Genomic DNA, 17,584 nt, shown 5'->3' on the forward strand with positions numbered 1-17,584 from the left:
CTGACAGAAGAAGAAGAAGAAGAAGAAGAAGAAGAAGAAGAAGAAGAAGAAGAAGAAGAAGAAGAAGAAGAAGAAGAAGAAGAAGAAGAAGTGAAAGGGGAAAAAGAATGCCAGCAACAGAAAATAGAGAATCAAATAGAGAAAGAAAGAAAGAAAGAATAAAAAAGAAAGAAAGAAGGAAAGAAAAAAGGAAAGGAAGAAGGAAAGAAAAAAGGAAAAAAAGGAAGAAAGGAAGGCAAAGGTGGCGAGCGCTTTGATGGTACGATATACACAATAAATGGAAAGCTTTGATAATTGATGCAAGACAATCACATGGCGTTAGCTTTGATCCAGAGCTGTCGCCTAATCGTGCAGCATGGTGGTTGATATCATTGAAATGTATGACTGACTCTCGTGATAAGCTGTCCCCTGTCTTCATCCCCGGCATAGACATAGATTAAAGTATTTCCTGTTTCTTTGTAAGCAGGCACGACAGACGAACTGCGTAGCAAAGAATCATTTTCGTGAAGTACCAGATCTGATATTGGCTATCATGGCCTCACACTCATGTTTCTATTCAGAGGGTCTAAAACCTAACATCATTATCATATTATTATTCTCATCTTTCGTCCCACTTACCCGACTTTGGTCTATCTTTGTCTCTTTCGCCTTCTGTTTTTCCAGTAAGAGCAAGATGCTCAAAATTTTTACGTCTATTCACGTGTCCCAGAAACTGCAATTGTCTCTTTCCTAATTGCTATTTTCTAAATCAGTGAGCGACCCTTTCTTTTAGCACTTTCTCATGTGATTTTCTTTTTATTCCATGAAACTTTCAACAGTCGCCCAAGAATCCAAATTTAGGTTGCTTCAAGTAATTCTTTGGTGATTGCCCAACGTTCATAGTCATGTGAGAGTATAAACCATACATAACCTTTTAAAACTTTCTTTGGTGATCACTGGGTATGTCTTCCTGAACATTTTTGTTTTATTTCCTGTTTTAATTAAGCCCTGCCCTTTCCATCTTACTTCTGAACTGTAATATATTTTCTACCCTCGTATCTATTTCCTGTTTTTATATATTTTTTATTTGCCTTTCCTAACATTCCACCTGGCTGTTCGACACGGTTTAAATCGAAGGTTTGTAGTTCAGTCTGCAGCATGATGTCATTGAGGCACCATCAGTTGCTCTTGGCGGGCCCCTGCCGAGTCAGGAGTTCGGAGCTGGACCATGACCCCCCTTGAAAATTTGCTTTAAAACTACTTTGACTATCCATTATATTTCTTTAGAAATTATATAAGTGTTTTTTTGTCACTTACTGTATGTTTGCGTACAATTTTCTCTGCTAGTCTTTGTTATCCAATGTCTACCCATAAGGCAGTGGAGTCTTTGATTAGATTTGTGGCGTCTGCCGTCACACAAATGTTTACTTCGTTGAGCATTTGAGGTATTTATTGAAACACCTGTGCTACCAGGGTTCTCCTCTACTGTCTGTGATCATATCCCACTGCTTAGCGGCGAACCTCCAAACCTGGAAGCAATTTCAATATCCACCATCCAGGGCACGCTGTGTTGGATATAGGGACTAATCCTAAATTTTTAATACTTTACAAGGGGCAAAGAAAGCAACTAAAATAAGCACCTGGCTTAAATGTCAGACTGGCCCTGCAATATTTACCTAGCCAAGATCGATGGCAATCACTTAGCTTCTGTTGTGGTAGGATTCCTTGTGGACAGGCTGGCCACTCCTCCCTCCGCATGAGTGTATCTACTTCGTGACATCACTACATCAATGTTTAAACGTTTTAGATCTCACGAAAATGATTCTGAGATCACATTCGGGGACGAAAAGGAGGGCTCTCAAAATGTCTCTCTCTGCCCCTTTTTCCATCCCCTCCCTCTCTCTTTCTCTCCCTCCCACTTTCTCTCTATTTGTCTGTCTGTCTGTCTGTCTGTCTGTCTGTCTGTCTGTCTGTCTGTCTGTCTGTCTGTCTGTCTGTCTGTCTGTCTGTCTGTCTGTCTGTCTGTTTGTCGTCTGTCTGTCTGTCTGTCTGTCTGTCTGTCTGTCTGTCTGTCTGTCCATCTGTCTGTCTCTTATCCCCCCCTCTCTCTCTCGTCCATCTGTCTGTCTCTTCTCCCCCCCCCCCCTCTCTCTCTCTCTCACTCTCTATCCTCCTCCGTCTTTCTATTTGAGATGACTTTCAACAAAAATGCACGTTTCATTTCTTAGCATTTTTATTTTCAATATTCTTGTCATCTGTTGTTAGTGGGAGACAAAGTGTGTCAGCGTTATACAGCATGTATGGTCGTTGATTTACTACTATGAACGAGCATTATGTATCTAGATCGAAGTGATCTAGCATAACTGTGAATAAAATCGTTATGTCATATGGCACTGATATAACAATCGTAAAAACGTAAAATCCACATACTTTTCTTGAATTGATATACCATAAAATGGGAATACATCATGCAATGCTCAGATTACAAGCGTAGAAGAATGTAGAAGGATCAATTAAAGTTTCAAGACAAAGTACCAGCTGTCACGTCTCATAACTTTTCATTCTAAAATGCACAAAAGGTAGAAAAGCCTGTTCTGAGCATTGTCAAATACCAAAGAGCATAAAAAAAAAAACAAATCCAGGTACGCACCATGATTATGGTATGTTTAAAAAAATAAAAACTAATAATAATTCTGTTTATTTGCAGTTTGAGAAAAGAGAAGCACCTCAATATAAAAACGGTCTTTTAAAAATGAGAATACAAGAATACTGCAAGACAGAAACAACAGATGGGGGAGAAATAGAGAGAAGTATTATCTACCCCCTATCAACTTCTGGAATAAACATATAAAGTACCCCCCGGGGTGTGCTACTGACTGAAGTGTCTTTAGGCCATTCCCAAAGGGGGAGGTGGGAGCGTTAACATCTCGAGTTCTCATGCACAGTAGACTTGTAATTGTAAATGGGCTGATTCATCGATGTCATGCTCATAACTGTGTCTGACCTGCCATAGGGAACTGCTTCATTTTGTTTCCTAATCTTTACTATCATCATTTTTCCTCTACATTTTTTGTACATTTATCACTCTCTTGTGACCCGCTATTTCCGGGGTGCCTTGATAGTCGAAGCAGACTTTGTGATGTTAAAGCTAGAGAGGTGAGCAGAGTAAGTCTGATTCCCTGTAAGGACTTCTCTGTTGACATCCACACCTTGGCGCTCGTATGACCTTATGCAATTGTGAGCGCCGTGAAACCTCTACTAAAACAAAACCAAAAACATATAAAGAACAGCTCTACCGAAAAACAAACGTCTGTGGTGCCGCGGCTAGTCGCCTCATCGTTGCATCCACGAGGTATGAGCTCGAATCCAGTGTTGTTTTTACAATATCTCACAGGAGCAACGAACTGTCTAGTAGTGTACTGTCTAGGGTATGGCATGATACAGTATCATAGTTACTCCTGAAACACGTAAAGCCCAAAAGTGCTCTTTTAAAGTTCAAACAGGTTGGAGTCCAATGTAAAACCAATACACATATTCATAGTCTAAGGGCATTCAGGTGAAGCGGTGCATTGTCCGACTTGCAATGTAATAGAGTTCAGCCGTGGCATCTTAAGAAAAAGGTATACTTTATTCTATTTTCCTAAGTTTTTTTTCCAGCTTTTGCAATTTTAAAGTTTCCAAATAGCTTATTCCAACTGACTTCAATTGTAGGAAAAATATGACATTTTAGAACAAAATATTAGCAATACATGTAATTCCCTACAAATTATTTTTAAAAATTTTGGCTGGCACTAACACTTTTTTTTCGAGGACCATGACTACACAACCACTTGTTATTATTCGATCTTGGAATTGTATTTCCTTACCAACTAATCACTAGTAGCTCGTTGAACTGCAGCCCTAGGCTTGTCGGGGACAGGATACCCAAAAACCAGTAACAGGAACATTATCTTGCTTGCTTCTAATCTGATACGGCAATGGATCAAAATATAAGAACAGTCGTGATGATCTTTTATCGTATTCCGGGCTCGACGAATTTTTGTTTCTAAACGTACATAAACAATATATTACATGTTACATCAAAGTGTCCTCAGTTTTTTGATGATCTGTTTGTCCAGGAACACATCGCCGTGGAGCAGCACCACCTTGTGGACGCTTCCAGAGCTTCATCTCCGCCAGGCTCTGCGGCAGCTGGTACTTCGTGGTCTCTGGCAGGAAGAAGGGCATCACGCTCATGGCGAGGCTGCTGATGCCGAAGACGAGGCCAGGGGCGTAGACAATCTTCTCCATGAGGAGCTCCGCGAAAGGGGAGAGCATCCCACCAAGCCGTGCGCCTAAGTAGGCCAAGCCCAAGCCCATGTTCCGTAAGTTGGTTGGGAACAGTTCTGGGGTGTATAGATATATAACGTTGAAGGAGCCTGTGATGCCAACTTTTCCAATGATGCTCAGAGCTGTTATCGCAATCTTTTGGTCCGGTGCCAGCTCCCACATTGTTGCAACAACGGTCAACGACACCCCTGCAATAATGCTAAAGAAAGCGAAAACTCTACGTCTTCCTATCTTGTCTAGGTAGAAATAGCAAAAAATTGCTTGCGGCATCTCAGCAACAATATTGAGAGAGTAGTTGGCATAGATGGTTCCGTGTAGAGTGGAAGACATGAGAATCAAGGAAAAGTAGGTAAAACTGTTGAAGAACCAGGCGACTACGCTGAACAAAGTATGTCTCCTCAACATTGGATCCTTGAACAGATCGCAAGGTGCGTCCTTTCGTGGCGTGATCCCGTTTGGCAGAGGTACGTTAGAATATTTAGCCGTGTTGCTGTGACTGACATTCAAGACAAACACCCCCTTATTGTCTGAATCATTGTCTTTCGTGTCTGAAGTGTAAAACGCATCTATAACTCGTTTCACGTCAACACCATTCCATCTCGAAGCTCTTTTCAGCACTTCCATGATCCGCTCATCTTTCCCATTAGCTGCCAGCCAGCGTAATGTTTCATCAAAAAGAAGAGAGATAGGGATAATTTTCACGGAAAAGGCTGCGATTGTGAACTCCAGAATCCTCCACGACTGGTTTCGTAAAAGATAAGCTACAGGTGTGAGCAGGAGACAGGAGAATGACCAGTTGAGACAGCCTATAAAAGCAAAGAGGAAGGCTCGGTGTCGAGTCACCAAAGTTTCCATCATAGCAGTTATAGTCGCTGCTTCCATACCCTGGAGAAAGAATCCAATCAGAAATTTGAAGCCGACAAACATTCCGTAATTCACGGAGCACGCCAAACCCAGAGAGGACGCACACAATAGGGCACAGCACAAAAGCAAAACTGGCCTGCGTCCGTAACGGTCTGTGAAGTACGGGAACAGAAGCATCGCAATCCCTTGACCTGCAGTCAGTGTAAGTTGCGATATTCCAATTAAGTATTTCCGCTCGCACACAAGATGGAACTCGGACACGAAATACATGTCTTTTGGGTAGAGGTACTCCACGTCAAACGCCGAGCACTTTTCAGTAAAAGAGCTGTTAGAAGCCAAAGAAGTATTTCCAATACCGCCATTAAAAACATTTATGTTGCAAGTACTATCAAACTTCTCTTTCGTGTCACTTTCAGATATGTTCCAGTAGGTTAGGTCTTTGAATTTGCTGTCATTAAAGATGGATGGTGTTCTACGACACCTGAACGGGTTATGCTGTCCTGTGAAGACAACGCTAAACATGTTCATGGCAGCCGACCAGACAGAAGAACAAAGGACACAGTACTGGACCATGTTGTAGCGTCGCAACGGCCCTAGGGTTTCAAAAGCAGCATCGACGTTTCCCACTTTCGGCGGCATATTGAATCTAAAGGACACGAGGCGAAGTACTGTTTCTCAAAACGAATCTTCTGAATGAACAAGTCTGCACTAGCAAGTCATGTAACAATTGTCAACAAAAATAAAAATATCACATCTTTGCGAAAGATGAACGTTTCTCCTACTGGCTTGATTTCAGGCTCTGCAGATTGCATTAACTATTCTGCCAATGCTACCATAGAATCATGTGGTATCTAAAAATGAATACAGCATGAAACTCTCAGGAAAAGGCCTTCTCAGTCCACTAGCTTTCTCTCTTATAAAAATAATGACTCTGAAGTCAAAAATGAATATGATAATGTCTTTTGAGCCAGCAATTAATCATATCGGTTTCGCATCAAGACCTTGGTTGAAGATTTCAAAAGAATTTTAGACTCTGAGATGAGGTGTAAAAGATTTTTAAAAAAGCTTTAACAATGTCACATAGTTTATTCATTGTGTAAATGACCCTTAAAGAGATAATTACCGTTTCAAAGACACATGTTACACTGGCGTTATACGAGTTCAAGTTATGTCTACCACCTAATGCCTGCGGGATACCTATTGTTGTCTGATTGCATAAAGGTCAAATTAGTTAGGAGTTCCTTTTCCACCTAAAGGGTACGATGTGTTGCATAAAGTTCTTCCATATTTTCAAGTCTTAACAGTCGTGCTTCTTTGAACACATCATTTTATACTGTTAACGCGTGTTTGTTGGGTCTGGGCCCAATTAGCGTGATAAAGTTTGCATATTAACCCATACGTTTTATATACTGAGTTTTGTATTCGTTCAGACAAGCTTATTGACATGATGACTATGAATGTATGCAAAGCTACTTGTGTAACTATAAAGACTGACTTACACATCTTCTGGAATCTGTACACATTCATGGACAGAATGCAAGAGCTATGTTGAATTCCAGTACTCAATGTTCCTAATCTGACAATCGCTTTAAAAGGAATATCGTTTGACCCTGTAGATTTTTCGTTTTCTCTTCCTTAACTCTTTGAGGACGCGCTGTTTCGGGGTACTTAAAGATATATGCTCTACCTGGCTATTCATGACAATCTTTTTTTCAATTCGGTTTTCATGACCTAAAACATAGATAGGCAGGCAACAACATTATGTATACTATAAAAGTATGCAATTTTGTGTAGCTTATTTGTGTATAAAGCTTTGAAATAAGCCATAGCATTGCTTTGAGTCTACATTCTGGTCGGGCATATGTGTCTGTTACGTCGTTAAAGTTAATTGCGACAAGTGCTTCTTCTTTCAAAACTGGCGGTCTATTTCTTTCTGTCTTTGATTTTTAAAAAATCATTTCTCTTATCCGTTTGGCTCCTTTTGTACTGTGACTATCAGTTTAAAACATCCCATATGTCCATTAAAACACGCTCTCCTTCTGCTCTTATACAGCCTGTGTTTGGTTTGAATAACCTGTCATCCCACTAACTTTTTTGATTTTGGAACGAATGTATTTTTGTGTTTGATTTGCTTCTTCTGTATGTCTTGACAATAAACTTTTTTGCTTCGTCGTTTCCATTTGTTTTAATATCGATGGGTCTAGGATATTGACAAGGGACAAAAAAAAATATCGATGGGTCTGGGTCATTCATTTAAAAAAGAAATTGGAAAGGGGCGGGGGGTGGGGGGGGGGGGGGTCTTTCAATTCTTCAGTTGTCTTAAAAAATCTATTTGAAATTTGGGTTTTTTCTTTGTCTTTTTAGTTTTTAAAAAATCATCTGTATCTTACATAATGTAGCTGGTACATGGCCACAATCAGAAACTGCTCCTGGCAATGGTTTTATTTTCAGTTTCTGAAAAAGTGTCTTTTACAAGTATAATGTCTTTTTGTTTGTTTTTGTAAAGTGTTTTACGGCGCTCGCAACTGCATAAGTCATATGAGCGCGCGGGACACACCTAATATTTTCAGTTGGTAGGAAATTTTGAATTTTGCCCGGGTGGCGGCCGAAGCCTACTCTTATCGATTTTAGACCACCAAGGGATCTTTAACGTGTGCAACTTGCACACGGGCCCTCCGATATTTTTTGCCCTTGGCCGAGAAGGCTAGGTGTAGATCTTTCCTACCAGAAGATCAGGGGTGTGGCAGAAAGATAGCATTAAGGAGGAGCCAAGGAGTAGCAGTAGAAAGGCTGCAGAAAGAGCCTGGAGCCCAGAGGAGGGAGCAAAGGAGGTGAGGGGGTGGGGGCAGAAAGTGGAAATGAATGCAGGCAACAGAACATTGCTAGAGAGCAGGAAAGTAGGTGAAAGGAGACAATTTTAGAGAAGAAAATTTTTCGGTCGCTACCCAGATTCGAACCCGGGACCTTTGAATGAGAGGCCAACATCTTAACCTCTAGGCCACGAGAGCCCCCCCGTATAATGTCTAAGTGGCTTCTAAACCTATCTCTAGAACTCTGACTTGCGTAACGCCTTTACAGTATTTTACATCATGGAAAAGTGAGTGTTGTACGGTGCTCTCAACTGCATTAGGTAACATGAGTGCACGGGACACATTACACATTTTCAGTTGGTAGGAAAGTTTAAATGTTGCCTTGGTGGTGGGTGGCAGAAGCCTACTCTTATTGATTTTAGATCACCAAGGAATCTTTAACGTTCGCAAATTGCACACGGGACCTCAGAAATTTTTCGCCCTTGTCCGAGAAAGCTCGGTGTAGATCTTTCCTACCATAAGATCAGGGGTGCGGCTGAAAAGCAGAAGTAATAAGGAGCCAAGGAGTAGAAGTAGAATGGCTGCACAAAGAGTCAGAACCCCAGAGGAGGGGGCAAAGGAGGTGAGGGGGTCGGGGCAGAAAATGGAGACCGAAGTAGGCGACAGAACATTGCTAGAGAGCAGGAAAGGAGATGAAAGTTTTTGTGTCACTATTCGGATTCCAACCTGGGACCTTTGAATGAAAGGCGAACACATTAACCTCTAAGCTACCAGATGTTTGTTAGAAAAGAAGGAGCAAACCACACCAGAGCACCGACCAATCACCCACGGTCTCCTCTTCTCTCCACGACCAACCCCTATTTGGTTCGCAACTGCTCAACAGCAGCTAATCTCTGTATTTGGAAGCCAATTCCTCTGGCGTGTGGACAAGTGTGAGTGAAGATAAGTGTAATTTGTTCAAAATATGTTTGTTCATCATTCGTTTAGTAGAGCGTACGTCGCCCTAAGCTTGAATTCAACGCTAGTCAAGGAAGGATACGTCGACTGAAGGGACTAAAAAAGCAAACGCCGAGAACAAAAATGTTCCTAGAAGGGCACAAGTATTTAATTTGAATCTGACTTTGTTTCGAACCGTTAACGGTTGCGCCATTTTGAAGTCTGTATACAGCGGCTGGCTCTCCTCATTGTTCATCCTCAGTTTCGTTGCCTGTCTCAGCCTCTGTCTGTCTGTCTGTCTGTCTGTCTGTCTGCCTGTCTGTCTGTCTGTCTGTCTGTTCCTCATACACTCACCAACACACACACTTTCATATACATACACGCTCTCGCACACACAAACACGCACACATACAAAAACACCCGCGTACCCATTTCCTTCATTCTCTCTCTCTCTCTCCCCTATCTCCCCTCCCCCCAACTCACCCTTTCTCTCTTAATTCCCATTTCTCTCCTCGACTTGTCCCCCCGTCCATATTTCTTCCTCTCAGTGTCTCTCTGTGTCTCTGTGTCTCTCCGTGTCTCTCCGTCTCTGCCTGTATGTCTGCCTGTCTGTCTGTCTGTCTGTCTGTCTGTCTGTCTGTCTGTCTGTCTGTCTGTCTGTCTGTCTGTCTGTCTGTCTGTCCGTCCGTCTGTCTGTCTGTCCCCCTCCTCTCTATCTCTTTGATACAATTTTTAACACTGGTGTTCTTTTAATTTCTTAGCAATTTTATTTTCAACACACTTGGGCAATGACACCTGTGCCATCAAAACAAGAGAAAACACGCTTCTGTATATTATTATACAGTACATGTATAATGATTTCTGTTTGTTGATTGACCACTGAAATGACACCCAATGAATTTAACTGATCTTGCTTAGAAGAACTTTAAATAACAATTTTCTGCCGTTTGGAAGTGAACGTAGCATTTGTAAGAAGTAAAATCCATACATTCTTCTAGAGTTAATACATACTGTAAAGACAGGAGTGATTGATCATGCACAGCTTAGAAGCATAAAAGCAACCCTAAGATAAATTAATACCTAAAGGTAGTTCTCACAATTTTCTCAACTTACAAAGGGAAAAGAAAACCTGTCTTTGACAATATCAAATCCAATAGAACATGAAAAAGCCAATTCAGATACATCTCGTCATTATGTTATGATTTCGACATTTGAACTGAAAGCTGTTCTAACTGTTTATCTATAGTATCTAAGCAGAAGCACATTCACACAATAACGGCCTTTAAAAGCTGAGGATAAAGTATATCGACAGACAGGAAGAAAAGAGAGAGAGAAGGGAAAAATTAGAAATCCCCCCCACCAGCTGCTAGACAAAACATAGACACATTATAAGGAAGCCCACTTCATGACCGGCGTCTGTGGTACAAACGTTAGGCTCCTTGCCGCTGCACACAGAAAGAGTGAGTTCGATTGCAGTGTTGGAACACTTTTTACTGGGATGCTGTACCCGACTCATTCAAGGCTGAAGATGTCACTGGATTATATCTTGGGTATTTTGGATCATTTCTACAATCCCGATGTCGAACTGGTTAAAAAAATTATATTATTAGACATTCCAGAGGTGTGAGTTATGATACTTTCTTTGAAAAGAAGACATGATTGTTGTTGCGAGTTTTAATCAAATATTGATACAATTATCATGTGTTGGAAATGAACAAACTACCACAGCATCACACCGGTAGTAGTATTTATATCCCCCACCCCCATAATACACATCAAGTAAAGATAAAAGATATAAACAATGGCGTACGAATAAAAAAGGATGACATAATGTTATCAAGAAGGCTTAGCACACCATGTTTGATAAAAACGCACAACGCTTCATTCGAGCCCTTCAAAAACTTTCTACAGGAATCAGAACGAAATCCAAATGTGCTGAAAGAGCTCTATATAGTTTGTCGTTCATAATAACAATAATGTCACGCTCATAAGATAAATACCTAAGTCATTTAGCCATTTTGAGAAAATAAGAAAAAAAACACACTGTTTCTTTCGAACAATTAACTGTGAAACACGTGGATGTTGGTACACTCAGTTGATTTTATATGTCGTCTATTTTTAATCTTGTCACCGTCTAACCCCCTTCTTCGAATGGACTTTGCAGTTTTTGAAATCTACGCCCCTATCACCTGTTCACCTTCTTTAACTGAGGACAACCCTTTGTTTCTAATAACCATTCAATTTCTCAAATGTCTTTCAACTTTTCTTCACCTACTTTTCATCTTTCCCATCGTCTACCCATCATTCAACTTTTCTTCACCGACTTTTCACCTTTCTCATTTTATTTCCACCATTCAACTTTTTTAAAACGACTTTTCATCTTTCTTATTTTCTTTCCATCTTTTCATCTCTGCAAGAGTCTGCGGCAGTTGGTGTTGGGTCGTCTCTGGGAGGAAGTAGGTACTGAAGCTGAGAAGAAGGCTTCCCACACCGAAGATGACACCTGGGGCGTACACGATTTCCTTCATGAGCATCTCCGAGAAGGGAGATAGCATCCCACCCACTCGAGCACTCAGGTAGGACACACCAAAGCCCATGTTCCGGAGGTTGGTGGGGAACAGCTCAGGAGTGTACGTGTAGATGATGTTGTAGGACCCTGTCACCGACAGTTTTCCAATCAGACTCAGGACCATTATGGCTATAGATTGTTCTGGGGCCAGGTATCGAAGCATTGCCATAGAAATAAGCGAAGCTCCTGTGAGAAGACTGAATAAACTGAAACATAATCGCCGTCCTAGTTTGTCTAAAAAGAGATATAAGAAAAACGCCTGGGGGATTTCCACTAAAGTATTTATAACAAAGTTGAGATATAGACTACCATGAAGGGTTGAGGCCATTAGAGTCAAAGAAAAGAATGTAAGGCTGTTGAAAAACCAGGAAACTATAGCGAATATGACATGAACTCTAAGCATGGGGTCGGTGAAGAGCTGCCAGAAGCTGAGTTTTTCTTCTTTGTCTATCTCTGTCCCAGCCTGCTGCTCTGTGTCTACGACATTAGTGGTTGACTTTTGCTTTGTGTCTTTGCTTCCAGTTTCCTTCACAGATTGTCCTGATTCATCGTTTGGGGGATTAACTATGAAAGACCCGATGGGCTTTATCTCGATGCCAGTATGCATGTTACTGTTTTCGTACCTACCCCGAGTAAATGCCTTTATCACACGTTCAAAGCTCTTACCGTTCTGTTTTGAGGCGCGTTTTAAAATTTTGACAACTTCAGCTTTTCTGCCGTTTGCAGAGAGCCATCTCAGACTCTCATCAAGAAAAAAAGGCATCAATAGAATAGGTATATAAAATGCTAAAAGACCTAGTTCTAGACTTTTCCAAGAAGAAGATCTGAACAAATAAGCCATAGGACTCAAAGTAATGGACGCCAAAGACCCTATCACACTTCCCAGACAGGCGAACATACTGGCGCGGTGTCTGGTGACGAGGATTTCCATATTCATGGTTATATTAGAAGCTTGCAGACCTTGAACGAAAATACCCACTAAAATCTTAAACACGGCAAGCATGGGATAGTTGACAGAAGTAGCCAGGCCAATGGATGATAACAAACTCATAACAGAACAAAACAGAACCACAGGTTTCCGGCCGTGATGGTCGACAAAGTAAGGGAAGGTGAAGGTGGCTATGGAGTTTCCTATCACAAGCAGTGACTGCGACAGTCTGCCCAGAACTTCTCGGTCACAGACAAGGTCAAAGTCGGAGTAAAAAGATCTGTCCTTTGGGAGCTGATACTCAACTTCGAGGGCACTGCAAGCTCCAGAGCCCGATGTGTTGTGAGATGTTTTAGCGACACAGGAGTCTCCGAACTTATGCAAGGAAGAGATATTAATAAATTCACTGGAGTTTAAACTGGAGTTGCTGGTTGATATGTTTCCGGTGATCGGGCAACGGAAGTGGTTGGTCTGTCCAGTGAACATCACACTCAACATTTGTTGAGTAATGCACAACGCGAGCACAGACTGCAATGTGTATTGAATTAGCGTATAGCGACCCAGAGGTCCCAATTCTTCCAGGGCGGCATCCACATCATCCTTATCTTCGGTGTTAGACATTTTACTGTTTTAAACAAATTTAACCCAGCAGTCAGACTTTGAGATAACTCTTGATTAAAACTTGTAAAAGATCCTAATGAATCACACTTGGAGGACCCAAGACGCTTTAGTCTATGGTGCCAAGAAAGGAGCAAGAAGTATTTCAGCCTCACTGTTGTTGCTCAAACCTCGTTGGTTCTCCGGTGGGAGAGGGCTGAAACGCTTACGGAAGAATGCCTTTGTTCTGATGATGCCCTGGCATTAAAAATTCCGAAACGATTGTTGCTTGCACTGTTACAAACCAGTTCAAACACAGGGTATGTCTTTCAAGAATCTTTTTAAAACCACACAAGTTGCACCATTATTTTGTAAATAGAAGCTATCACTGAGGGAAATCAGAGGAGCATTGTCACTGAATTCTTGTCCAGTCTCCTGATTTAACGAACAATCCAATACAGCTGTAACTGATCCACGTGTTTCCTTTACACGTTTTTTCCCTACTAATATAAAGAAATAATATCAATGTTTCTCGAAGATAAAAGTTTGTATGTTGCTCAACGAACGAGACAATCAGGCATCTAAACTCAGCCGTCTGGCAAGTGTAGGTAATTTTACTCTTGAAGTTGGATCGAACCCTTATCTGTTCAAATAAAGCTTTTGTTTGCCTTCGTTGCTAAAGTTCTTCGCTATTCTGAGCCGTGAAAAAGCGGCTGAGGCATTTGAACTTAATCATGATTTGCAAGTTTAAACAGTATGTGATACACGAGGTTCCGAATGATGCTTAACACTTACTTTATTCAGAACTCTTCATAATATAAGAAAACAAACCAGTATCGACGCACTCCGAGAGTCGGAACTATTCACAAGTTTTCATAATGTTAGACGTCGGAAGCTGTGTGTAATGATTCCGTCTTGAATGCTGCGCAACAGAAGTTTATAAAATAGTATATCAAGTTATAGTCTAGACTAAAAGGAGTACACGAGGGTATTAAGTACAATTAACACGTCTCTGAACAGCCAGACTGACAGAGCTCGAGGTAATTCAACCTCAAGAGCTCTTCAACGAAGTCCATATTTTATTGTTATCTATTCTGACATTACACTACGTATTTTGGAGGGAAGGTGGAACGAGTAGTTTTGTCTGATGATGACCTTAAACTACGAATCGGAATACATCGACCTAAGCTACTGAAAGCCTCGAGGAGATTTGTTGAAAACGCTGCATAAAACAGGAGAATCTAGATAAAAGTATATAATGTCTTTCGGCGCTTCAATTGAAGAGGCGTTATGCCACATTTTGAAAAATCGCAGATCTTTCTCTATCACATTGTTCAAATGTGAGGATCGGACTGTAAATAAGTTATTTACTCATTGAAAGATATATTATGTGACGGAGACAGATCTGCGGCCACGGAAAGAAACAAAAACGATTTTAGAAAAATGTGGCACACGGGTTTCTTGAACTGGACTTTAATAAGTTGTGTTGATATTTGTTTGGGTACTTCGACGTCCTTATTATTAGTTAAAAGCAATGATAAATATTGTGTACATGTAAGACAAACACACAAAGAGAGAGAGAGAGAGAGAGAGAGAGAGAGAGAGAGAGAGAGAAAGAGAGAGAGAGAGAGAGAGAGAGAGAGAGAGAGAGATAGAGAGAGAGAGAGGGAGAGAACGTTACAAGAAAATAACATACACACACAAAAAAGGAGGAGAGATAGGGACGACAGAAGTTTGTTAGAAAAGAAGGAGCAAACCACACCAGAGCACCGACCAATCACCCACGTTCTCCTCTTCTCTCCAAGACCAACCCCTATTTGGTTCGCAACTGCTCAACAGCAGCTAATCTCTGTATTTGGAAGCCAATTCCTCTGGCGTGTGGACAAGTGTGAGTGAAGATAAGTGTAATTTGTAGAAAATATGTTTGTCCATCATTCATTTATTAGAGCGTACGTCGCCCTAAGCTTGAATTCAACGCTAGTAAAGGAAGGATACGTCGACTGAAGGGACTAAAAAAGCAAACGCCGAGAACAAAAATGTTCCTAGAAGGGCACAAGTATTTAATTTGAATCTGACTTTGTTTCGAACCGTTAACGGTTGCGCCATTTTGAAGTCTGTATACAGCGGCTGGCTCTCCTCATTGTTCATCCTCAGTTTCGTTGCCTGTCTCAGCCTCTGTCTGTCTGTCTGTCTGTCTGTCTGTCTGTCTGTCTGTCTGCCTGTCTGTCTGTCTGTCTGTTCCTCATACACTCACCAACACACACACTTTCATATACATACACGCTCTCGCACACACAAACACGCACACATACAAAAACACCCGCGTACCCATTTCCTTCATTCTCTCTCTCTCTCTCCCCTATCTGCCCCCCCCCTCCCCACAACTCACCATTTCTCTCTTAATTCCCATTTCTCTCCTCGACTTATCCCCCCGTCCATATTTCTTCCTCTTTGTGTCTCTCTGTGTCTCTGTGTCTCTCTGTGTCTCTCCATCTCTGCCTGTCTGTCTGTCTGTCTGTCTGTCTGTCTGTCTGTCTGTCTGTCTGTCTGTCTGTCTGTCTGTCTGTCTGTCTGTCTGTCTGTCTGTCTGCCTGTCTGTCCCCCTCCTCTCTATCTCTTTGATATAATTTTTAACACTGGTGTTCTTTTAATTTCTTAGCAATTTTATTTTCAACACACTTGAGCAATGACACCTGTGCCATCAAAACACAAGAGAAAACACGCTTCTGTATATTATTATACAGTACATGTATAATGATTTCTGTTTGTTGATTGACCACTGCAATGACACCCAATGAATTTAACTGATCTTGCTTAGAAGAACTTTAAATAACAATTTTCTGCCGTTTGGAAGTGAACGTAGCATTTGTAAGAAGTAAAATCCATACATTCTTCTAGAGTTAATACATAATGTAAAGACAGGAGTGATTGATCATGCACAGCTTAGAAGCATAAAAGCAACCCTAAGATAAATTAATACCTAAAGGTAGTTCTCACAATTTTCTCAACTTACAAAGGGAAAAGAAAACCTGTCTTTGACAATATCAAATCCAATAGAACATGAAAAAGCCAATTCAGATACATCTCGTCATTATGTTATGATTTCGACATTTGAACTGAAAGCTGTTCTAACTGTTTATCTATAGTATCTAAGCAGAAGCACATTCACACAATAACGGCCTTTAAAAGCTGAGGATAAAGTATATCGACAGACAGGAAGAAAAGAGAGAGAGAAGGTAAAAATGAGAAATCCCCCCCCCCCTACCAGTTGCTAGACAAAACATAGACACATTATAAGGAAGCCCACTTCATGACCGGCGTCTGTGGTAATAAAAAAAAAATAATGGATTGCATTTATATAGCGCATATCCACTTATGCAATGCTCTATGCGCTTAACATGATACATATAATGGATTTACAAATCAATTTTAAAGGTACATAGTGTTACGTACTCAAACGTTAGGTAAAAACGTTAGGCTCTTTGCTGCTGCACACAGAAAGAGTGAGTTCGATTCCAGTGTTGGAACACTTTTTACTGGGATGCTGTACCCGACTCATTCAAGGCTGAAGATGTCACTGGATTATATCTTGGGTATTTTGGACCATTTCTACAATCCCGCTGTTGAACTGGTTAAAAATATATATTATTAGACATTCCAGAGGTGTGAGTTATGATACTTTCTTTGAAAAGAAGACATGATTGTTGTTGCGAGTTTTACTCAAATATTGATAAAATTATCATGTGTTGGAAATGAACAAATTACCACAGGATCACACCGGTAGTAGTATTTATATCCCCCCCACCCCCATAATACACACCAAGTAAAGATAAAATATATAAACAATGGCGTACGAAGCAAAAGGATGACATAATGTTATCAAGAAGGCTTAGCGCACCATGTTTGATAAAAACGCACAACGCTTCATTCGAGCCCTTAAAAAACTTTCTACAGGAATAAGAACGAAACCCAAATGTAATAATAATAATAATTGCATTTATATAGCGCATATCCATGCTCAAGAGCATGCTCTATGCGCTTTACAACTATTATTACCCCTGCAGACCCTCTGAAAACACTCAGAAACATTCTCAGCTTCCGCGGAAGCATACTGTGCAAGCTGCGGATTTCACGCGCTCAAACACTATCAAACTGACAAGATCTTTCGCTGTCTATAGCTGGGTACCCATTTCCACCTGGGTGAAGTGAGGAAAATTGGTGCAAAGTGCCTTTCCCAAGGACACAACGTCGGGCCCCTGGCGGGATTCGAACCCACGACCTTACGGTTGCGAGTCCGAGAGCCTAACCACTAGGCCAGCGACGCCAATGTACTGAAAGAGCTCTATATAGTTTGTCGTTCATAATAACAATAACGTCACGCTCATAAGATAAATACCTAAGTCATTTAGCCATTTTGAAAAAATGAGAAAAAACCCAGACTGTTTCTTTCGAACAATTAACTCTGTGAAACACCTGAATGTTAGTGCACTCAGTTGATTTTATATGTCGTCTATTTTTTAATCTTGTCACCGTCTAACCCCCTTCTTCGAATGGACTTTCCAGTTTTTGATA

General features: G+C 41.0%; 2 protein-coding genes across 2 annotated transcripts; both read right to left on the reverse strand.

Annotated features, from left to right (window-relative positions):
- Nucleotides 1-3,630: 3,630 nt before the first annotated feature.
- LOC101859570 (solute carrier family 22 member 8-like) lies at nucleotides 3,631-7,393 on the reverse strand. The gene has a single exon (XM_005098612.3). It carries the CDS (start codon nucleotides 5,809-5,811, stop codon nucleotides 4,054-4,056), a length of 1,758 nt encoding a protein of 585 aa, XP_005098669.1. The 5' UTR covers nucleotides 5,812-7,393; the 3' UTR covers nucleotides 3,631-4,053.
- A 2,433-nt stretch (nucleotides 7,394-9,826) lies between these two features.
- On the reverse strand, nucleotides 9,827-13,036 carry LOC106011790 (solute carrier family 22 member 8). The gene has a single exon (XM_013082657.2). It carries the CDS (start codon nucleotides 13,034-13,036, stop codon nucleotides 11,282-11,284), a length of 1,755 nt encoding a protein of 584 aa, XP_012938111.2. The 3' UTR covers nucleotides 9,827-11,281.
- Between the last annotated feature and the right edge of the window lie 4,548 nt (nucleotides 13,037-17,584).

Source organism: Aplysia californica, unplaced genomic scaffold (genome assembly GCF_000002075.1).
Source record: "Aplysia californica isolate F4 #8 unplaced genomic scaffold, AplCal3.0 scaffold00187, whole genome shotgun sequence".
Classification (NCBI taxonomy): Eukaryota; Metazoa; Mollusca; class Gastropoda; order Aplysiida; family Aplysiidae; genus Aplysia; species Aplysia californica.